At 46.3% G+C, this 9459-nt stretch overlaps 1 protein-coding gene across 1 annotated transcript in view; it reads left to right on the top strand.

Moving 5' to 3' along the window:
- Positions 1-4043: 4043 nt before the first annotated feature.
- The window catches only part of PIK3AP1 (phosphoinositide-3-kinase adaptor protein 1), a 121044-nt gene continuing 115628 nt past the window's right edge, over positions 4044-9459 (top strand). The window contains exon 1 of the mRNA XM_010833037.1: positions 4044-4121. Coding sequence (XP_010831339.1) covers positions 4109-4121 — 13 coding nt within the window. The 5' untranslated portion in view covers positions 4044-4108. The remainder of the gene's footprint in view (positions 4122-9459) is intronic.

Genomic DNA, 9459 nt, shown 5'->3' with positions numbered 1-9459 from the left:
CAAATGGGGTTTATTCCAAACATTCAAGATTGATTTAACCCTCTAGGAACTTGTGGCAGACAAAGATGAAACATCAGATTAAGGAAAACATTTTTCTACAATTGCTCTCTTTTACTAATAGGGAGGAAAAGTGGTCAGATATAGCTAAAAACACCAGACTAAGAATCAAGACCAGGATTCTAATCCTGGTTGTGCTTCCAACTCAGAGTATGTTAGAAAGGTCACTTTGCCTCTCTTGGTCTTAGTTTTCACACGTGTCCAATAATGACCTCTTAGGGCCTTTCCCGTTTTAATATTCTAAGAGCATATGAGGCCAAGTCCTAAACTTTTTCTCACAGCTGCTTAAACTTTCTGCTTCAACACCTCAGAAGGAAGAAGTAGAAAACGTGCAAGACTTGCTTTCATGCACAAATGAAGACACCATCTGTGTGAGACTTGAAGTGCTGAGGACTCAAGGGAGACCCCTCACTTGAGAGCACCTGTGTGTCCTCAGGAAGTAGTTTTAATTTACTCTCTGAAGTCATCCAGTATGTCCTTATGCCATGGAAAAGACCATGGACTTAGGGTTTAGAATCAGTTGGATTTGAATCACAGTTATGCTAACTACTGAATGGCCCTGGAAAAACTAACATCTCTGAATCTTAGTTTCTTTATCTCTGAAGTGGAGATAATACTTGTGATTCAGAATTATTTTGAGGGATGATTATAAGATAGTATAAGAAAATTCACGAATTATAGTTGGTGCTCAATAAATGTTAGCTTCCATTCCCATTTCAATAAAGAATTAAGTTTGGTTACGTATAGCAGAATACACAAATAATCATGGCTCTAGCAAGACAGAGATGTGTTTATTTCTCTTTCATGTAAAAGAATTCGAAGGTGGGAAGGCTGGAGTTTGTATGAGAGCGCCATGATCAGTAAGGAACCAGATTCTGTCCACCTTTGTTCTCTGCTCTCTTTAGTGTGTGACTTCCATTCACATGGTCATCTTGAAATCTAACAGGGCTGTCAGCTCTCCAGCCATCCATTCACATTCCAAGTAGGCGCTAAAGAGAGAAAAAGGCAAAAGGAGTATCTGGCAGCAGAGTTAAGCACACAATAGAGAACTTTGTGGATCCCGCAGCTAATGACTTCCACTTACTCCTTAGCCTCCTCTAAGTTGGGGAATGAAGTCTTTTAGTGGGGCATATTACTGTCTCCAAATAAAGGGGTGATTGTGTTACTAAGGACAATAGATATTGGGTATGCAGTCAGCGATCTCCACAGAACTCCTTTTTCCTGTTATTACAGTCACTTTGGTTTGGAGATTGTGGAACTGGCATGGAATAGGTGGTGTGGCTTCTGAGTCACAATTCATGACAAGAGAGTCAGCTCCTGCGTAGCACACGGATTTGAATTCAAAATCTAGTTTTGATCCTTCTAAATACGTAACCATGGATCAGGCAGATTACCTTTTTGGAGCCTAGTTTCTTCCCCTGTGAAATAGGATGATAATAACATGCCTACCTCACGGGTTTCAGGTAAAGATTCATGCAAGCTGAATAAGTGATCACACTCTGTGCAGAGCTGGCCACAGAGCAGATGCCCAACAATTTGTTTCCCTGAACTGGAGGTCCAGCCTGGAAATGGCCTCTGCCATTGCTCAAAATGCCCCAAGGAGACAAGTGGCAGAAACTTCATGGGGAGTGGCCATTTTGGTAGGTAAGGAAGGAACTCAAAAGAGGGCTAGGTTCTTAGGCTTTGTCTAAAAAGCTGCTTGTAATTGCAGAAAACGATCTATATAAGTTCTACGAAAGAACTTCACAGAGTTGTGACAGTGCATTGATAGGGGGCTGGGGGTGGGTAGGAGGTGTGGCTGACAGGGTCTGGAGGCCAGAGAAATCCTGAACGTGAGGAATAGCTATCACGTATAGCAGATAGTAAGCTTACCTTCTCTTTCAGAATTCCAGGTCTGTGGTAGGCAGAATAATGCCCCTGTCCCCCAAAGATGTCCACATCCTAACCCCTAGAACCTGTGAATATACTGTTACACGGCAAAACAGAATTAAGGCTGTAGACGATAATAAGGTTGCTAGTCTGCTGACCTTAAAAGAGGGAGATTTTCCTGGATTATCTGTGTGGGACCAATGTAACTGCTAGGCCCTTAAAAGCGAAAGGCAAAGGAAACACAAAAATATGTGATGAGGGAAGAAGGGTCAGAAAGATGTTATGTTACTGGATTTGAAGATTGAGGGGGTTATGAATCAAGAAATGTGTGTAATTTCCTCTAGAAGCTGAAAAAGGCAAGGAAATGCATTCTCTTCTAGAGACTCCAGAAAGGAACCAAAACCTGCCAACACCTTGATTTTAGCCTGGTGTGGCTCATGTTGGACTTCTGAAATATAGAAGAGAAGATAGTCAGTCAGTTCAGTCACTCAGTCATGTCTAACTCTTTGCAATCCCATGGACGGCAGCATGTCAGGCTTCCCTGTCCATCACCAACTCCTGAAGCTTGCTCAAACTCATGTCCGTGAGTTGGATGGCATGAGTTGGTCATGCCATCCAACCATCTCATCCTCTGTCGTTCCCTTCTCCTCCTTCAATCTTTCCCAGCATCAGGGTCTTTTCCAATGACTCAGTTCTTCAAATCATGTGGCCAAAGTATTGGCGCTTCAGCTTCAGCATCAGTCCTTCCAGTGAATATTCAGGATTGATTTCCTTTAGGATTGACTAGTTGGATCTCCTAGCAATCCAAGGGACTCTCAAGAATCTTCTCCAACACCACAGTTCAAAAGCATCAATTCTTCAACGCTCAGCTTTCCTTATAGCCCAACTCTCACATCCATACATGGCTACTGGAAAAACCAAAGCTTTGACTAGACCGACCTTTGTTGGCAAAGTAATGTCTCTGCTTTTTAATATGCTGTCTAGGTTTGTAATAGCTTTTCTTCCAAGGAGCAAGCATCTTCTGATTTTATGACTGCATCTTTTAATTTCATATCTTACTCATTTAAGATAATAAATTTGTTTTATTTTAGGCCATTGAATTTGTAGTAATCTGTTATGGCAACAGTAGAAAACTAGTTCTTGGACTGAACCCTGATACTTCCATTATTAAATGTCTTTCATTTCTTTCCACTTGCACAGAAAACCTATCTCTCTGTCATCTCTGCTCTCTGGACATCGCTGAGGGCTGCAAGGGCACAGCTCCCTTCAGATCCACTACAGAGCGGCAAAGGGAGGAGGATAAGACGTGGCAGGCGAGTGCGAGGGTTAAGGGAGAGCTCTAGCTCTGGTCTCAAACAGGCGTGGTATAGAACCTCGGGGAGCATCTGCTCTCTGTGGGAGTCTGAGTAAGAGATTTGGCTTCTTTCTTCAGCGCTAACCTGAAGGCCATGATAGGTGCTACCTCAAAGGCACAAAAGGCAATGACGACGATACCTTCCGTTTGACATATGAGATTATCATTAACGCTCTTGTGCCGTCTGGAGATCAGGAATTACAGGAAGGTCACTGGAGGGTAATCAAGGGCAACATCAAGCACCAGGGCCAGGTGCCAGAGAAGATGCCTCTTCCCCTTCCTGCCCCCTCCCCTTCCTGCCAGGGCAGCGGCTCAGGGAGAAAGCCCCAGGGAATGGGGAGATGGCTGGGCCACCTGTGCACACTGACAGCCCCCGCCCCAGATCGCAGAGGCCGTGCAGCTAACCCTTCTGCCTCCGTCCTCTCTCAATGCTCCCTCACTCGGGCTGCCCTTTGGTGGCCGACCCGGCTGATTTCACGGGGAGCGGGGCGCACGAAGCCCCTCTGCCTCCTCCCTACCCTGAGTGAGCGATGAGGGGAACGCGGGAGGCTGGCCGGCTGCGGGCCGATGGGGGGCAGTTCTCACTTCCCCTCCCCAACCGCCCGGGGAGCAGGTGCCGGGGGCCGAGCCCCGTCGGCGAGGCGGGCCTTGTGGACACGCCCTCTCGGCGAGTCCTCGCTGCCCCGCAGGAGGAAGCGCCAGAGCCGCGGCTGGTGCTGCGCGGAGCCGGGCGCGCCGCTCCCGTCCTGCGCCAGGGCCGCCGCCGAGCCCGCTCCGGCCCGGCCCCCGCGCGCAGCGAGCCGGGCACGGAGGACCGCGGCCGGCGGCATGGCAGCCTCAGGTGCGTAGGCCGGACGCCGGTCCCTCTCCCCCGCCTCCCTTCCGCGCGCCCTCTCGCCGCCGCCGCCCGCCGTCCGCTGTCTCCTCTCGCTGTCCCCGGCTGCTCCCTCGGCTCGGCGCGGGATCTGTGTTCTGTTCTTTCCTCTCTTCTTGTCGCAGACTTCCCTCCCCAACTTTCTCACGTTCCCCTTCCCAAGCTGTTGCGCGATTCTCTTCGGCCCCTGCCCTACCTTCCCCTGTCCCTCATCTTCTGAGTCTCCTTTTCTCCCTCTAGCACTGGCCCTTGAGCTTCTGAGGGTCGATCTCCCTGTTGAACTAACTCTGTGAGCCAAGACTCAAATTTAAAGAATGTGGAGAGCCCTCTGGTCTCTCCGCTGGCTAAATGCTTCTCTTCGGATCCTATCGGGCCAATAGGGGGCGCTCAGACAGTCCGAGTTTGGAGATGGGCTTTGGGCCGCCTTCCTTAACCGGCTTCCTCTTCCTTCCTGGGCTTTTTTTTTTTTTTTTGTCTAGAATTTCGGTAGGACTCTAGGAACACCACTCCTTCAGTTTTACTTTTCTTATGTCCTTGTCAGAACTTTGGGGACTGGGGATAGGTGAGGGTAACTGGGTAATCTACCCATCAAAAGGTGCCAGGAGTCTGTTCTAATTAGCCTTGGGCTCCCTTCTGGTCCATAAAGTGTACCCTTGGCAAGCCTCTCACTCACTGAGATCCAGAACAAGCACACTAATGATGATGAGAATAGAGACAACCAATGAGCACTAACTATGCAATGGAGTGGATATTGTGCACCTAAATATGTCCTCACTGGTGACCAGGACACCCTAATCTCTGCTCTCAAGGAGTTTATAGTCTGTGAAGGCAAGCCATAAGTAAAACAGGGAATTATTAAATGAGAAGATTAGAGTTACCATGTTTGCAAGTGCGTTTACTAGTATTTTTCCACCCCATCTTATAATGTTTTAGTAGAGATAACATGTGAAAACAGGATGTAAAATCTTCTTGAAAAATAATATCTAATTGGCTGGGAGGACGTGCTATATTTGGAGAAATTGTGGGCAGATGCTAGAATGAAGGGCCAGCTCTCCCCAGGTGCCCTGAGATAGTCTTCTAATTGTGACTTGAAAGAAAAGGCCAATCAACGGTGACAGTTCCCTTAGATTTGGTAATGCAAACTTCGTATTTAAGGGAATTGGGAAGGTAGCTAACCTTAGCCTCCTGGTTCTCTAGCTGGGCACTAGAGGTTAGAAGAACTTGTACTATGAATAAGGTAATAGTAGGTTCATAGTCCACACAATCTATTTGAAAGCCCGTGCAGAGTTAACTGCTGCTGCTGCTGCTGCTAAGTCACTTCAGTCGTATCCGACTCTGCGACCCCATAGACGGCAGCCCACCAGGCTTCCCCATCCCTGGGATTCTCCAGGCAAGAACGCTGCAGTGGGTTGCTATTTCCTTCTCCAATGCATGAAAGTGAAAAGTGAAAGTGAAGTCGCTCTGTCGTGTCTGACTCTTCATGACCCCATGGACTGCAGCCCACCAGGCTCCTCCATCTATGGAATTTTCCAGGCGAGAGTACTGGAGTGGGGTGCCATCGCCTTCTCCGGCAGAGTTAACTAGAGGGAATCAATTCATTCAACATATATTTATTGCAGGCACAGTTCTAGGTGTCAGGTGTATATTTAATAAAGCAGACGTAAGCCATGACTCCTTGAAGCTTATGGAACAGGGAGGGAAGGCAGGCAATACACTGAATAAGGAAAGTGCCATGTGCCTGCGTGCTTAGTCATGTCTGACTCTTTGTGACACCATGGACCATAGCCCTCCATGCTCCTCTGTCCATGGGATTTTCCAGGCAGGAATACTAGAGTGGGTTGCCATTTCCTCCTCCAGGGGATCCTCCCAACCCAGGGATTGAACCTGTATCTCCTGTGTCTCTGGCATTGGCAGGCAGATTCTTTACCACTGAACCAGCGGGGAAGCCCAAGGAAAGTACATTATGTGATGGCAAAACAGTAGAGAGGTAAAGGGGGTTGGAGATACATTTTTAAAGGAAGCTGCCAGGTTAAGTCTCATGGAGAAAGGGGCATCTGAGCAAAGACCTGAAGGAGCGCAGGAGAGGAGGCATGTGGGGGAAGAGGGCTTTAGGCAGGGAAACAATAAATGGGCGGATATGACATATTTCTGGAACAGGGAGCAGGCCAGAGTGGCCACAGTAGGTGGGTGACTGGGGAGAAGTAGGAGATAAGATCAGTGATGCTCCCACCTCCGTCTATTGCTAGGAACAGTTCCTGGGCTGCTTAGACCGGGAAATAGCATACTTTGGGTGGAGAAAACCACCCCCGACCAGTGTCCAGTAGGCGTGGCCAAAGGGGCTAGAATTGTGTGCTTCTATTCTTACAGGGATTCAAGCCCAGTGGCCAAACCTGGGCCCATTTATGGGCTCTGTAGTGTCTGTAATCTCTTTATGTCTGTAATGGTTAAAGCTGTCAAATCTTCTTGCCATAAACATCCTTTGTGGTGAGTCACCACTCCAGTTTCTGAAAGTGGAAGACTTTCTGAGGTCTGGAAGTACCGGTTCCCATGGTGGATGGCACACTGGTGGGAGTGGTGAGACTGTCTCTCTGTCAGGATGCTGTAGTCTCTGGAGCCATCCAGGCCACTCTCCTATGTGTCTTCCTCTTTTTCTCCTCTTCCTTTGCCTCTTCGCAGGGTTAAAGAATCATGGGTTCGATCCCTGGGTCGGGAGGATCCTCTGGAGTAGGAAATGGCAACCCACTCCAGGATTCTTGCCTGAAAAAAATCCATGGACAGAGAAGCCTGGTGGGCTACACTCCATGGGACTGCAAAGAATCAGACACAATTGTACAACCATCATCACAGTCAATTTTAGAACATTTTCATTACCTCAAAAAGAAATTCCATACGCTTCGGCCATCACTCCGTTGTTCCCTCTTCCTCTCTAGCCTTAAGTTCTACTTTCTGTCTCGGTAGATTACATTTCCCTACTCTGGACTTTCATATAAATGGGATTATATATTATGTGGCCTTTTGTGACTAACTTCTTTCACGTTGTACGTTTTCAAGGTTCATCCAAGCTGTAGCATGCATCAGTACTTCGTTTCTTCTTATGATCCAATCATGTGGTCTTCTTCAATTCCCTTCCACTGGAAGGATGAGCATTAGTTTCTTTCTTTCTTTTTTTTTTGGAAATGCATATTTGCTTGTTGAAATTGAGGAGAATCTTGACTGTCTGAAAAACACTTGGAAAATGAGGTGAAATGAAATGGAGTCAGCCTACCCTGGAATATTCTGCAGGCTTCTGATGATGTCTGTTGTATTTACTCTTGAGAGAGAGGAAAGAGAAGCCATAAGTGATTTTCCCAAGTGGCCAAGCCTGGTTGAGTGAAAACTAGAATCCTTTCCTCTGTGTATCAGCCTCTAGGTATTTGAAGAAAGCTCTCATACTTTTTTCTACCCCCACAAGGCTTCTCTTACCTCTAGATCCTTCTTCCATTCCTGGACTTATAGGACAAAAGAGCTTGAAGGGACCTAAAATTTTTTTGTCATGTTACCTTCTGTCTGATCCTCAAAGTCCCTCAGTACTCCTGTGAAGTCTCTAAACTTGAAACTTTCAGAGTCTGGAAGCTCCTCATGTTGTTTCCAGATCTCTCCCTATTCGAGTCGCCTTCCTTGTGTCACACCCTGCTTCAATATGGTGCCCAGATTCAGACTCGGACTCCAGGTTGGATGAATGGAGTGGTCTGGGCTGGATAGTTTGAGGAGCTGCCAAGCTCTTTCTTCTCAGGTCTTTTCTGGGGTGGATTCTTAAAAGGAAGCTGTCTTTCGGTCACCGTGTTTCTTACCACCACTGTCACTCCCTGTTGCCACCAGCCAGCCCTGCCTCTGCTGTTCTCCACTCCTTTCTCCTTTGATAGCCAGTCCTGGTCTCTAAGCTCCTCAAGGATAGAGATCCTTCCTTATTTCTGTCTGGAATTTATGGACTCCTTATTGGCTCATGTATTTCATTTCTCTAAATAAACAAACAAAAATGAAGGAAGGATTTGGCACGTGTGAAGAAGTGACTTATGATTAAAGGAAGGGACTCATTGAAGAAAAGGGTGTCCCTACGCATGAGAGAGAGTCCCCGACAAAACATTTAGTCCCAGCAGGTTGTGGAAGGACTTTGACTTCCACTTTGGACTTTTCTAGAATTTCCCCAAGTTTCAATTTCAGCACCAGAGTGAAATTCAGGAAGGTGATAGATCTCGTTGTCCTCATTTACACTGAGGCAAAATTGCTTAGACAGAGTATATTGGTCTGAAGTCACACCAGGAGTTGGTGACCAAGTAGGTTGTGATGTTAACTAGCCTGAGGTATTAACCACTTCCTTCTCAAGTACTAGCATACCTCATTTTATTGCACATGGCTTTATTGCGCTTTGCAGATATTGCATTTTACTTTTGACGAATTGAAGGTTTGTGGCAACCCTGCATCAAGCAAGAATGTTGGCGTTATTTTTTTTTCCAACAGTGTTTGCTCACTTCCTGTCTCTCTTTCACATTTTGGTAATTCTTGCAATATTTCAAGCTTTTTCATTATTTACTATATTTGTTATGATGATTTGTAATCAGTGACCTTTGATTTTACTATTGCAAAACATGGTTAAGGCTGAGAGGGTAGTATTTTTTAGTGATAAAACATTTTTAAATTAAGGTATGTACATTGGGATTTTTTTTTTTTTAGACTTAATGTTCTCACACAGTTAACAGACTACACAGTATAGTATAACTATAACTTTTATATGCACTGGGAAACCCTCAAATTTGGGAGACTTGATTTTGCGGTATTCGCTTTATTATGGTGGTCTAGAACCAAACCTTCCATGGGGTCGAGAAGAGTCGGACATGACTGAACGACTTCACTTTCACTTTTCACTTTCATGCATTGGAGAAGGAAATGGCAAGCCACTTCAGTGTTCTTGCCTGGAGAATCCCAGGGACGGGGGAGCCTGGTGGGCTGCTGTCTATAGGGTTGCACAGAGTCAGACATGACTGAAGCAACTTAGCAACAGCAGCATCAGAACCAAACCTGCAATTGCTCTGAAGGATGCCTATACTTTCACTCAAAGGGGGTGAGTGAAATTTAGCACCAGAACCTCAGGAATGAGACATTTTAAGTAGATTTCCATTTAGAAGAGTCTAACTCTGGGAAAGACTAGAGATCTCTTCAAGAAAATTAGAGATACCAAGGGAACATTTCATGCAAAGATGGGCTCGATAAAGGACAGAAATGGTATGGACCTAACAGAAGCAGAAGATTTTAAGAAAAGGTGGCAAGA

The sequence above is a fragment of the Bison bison genome, unplaced genomic scaffold, assembly GCF_000754665.1.
Source record: "Bison bison bison isolate TAMUID 2011002044 unplaced genomic scaffold, Bison_UMD1.0 scf7180017862979, whole genome shotgun sequence".
Lineage (NCBI taxonomy): Eukaryota > Metazoa > Chordata > Mammalia > Artiodactyla > Bovidae > Bison > Bison bison.
Note: the sequence above shows the minus strand (reverse complement) of the source record. Positions and strands in the feature narration are given on the sequence as shown.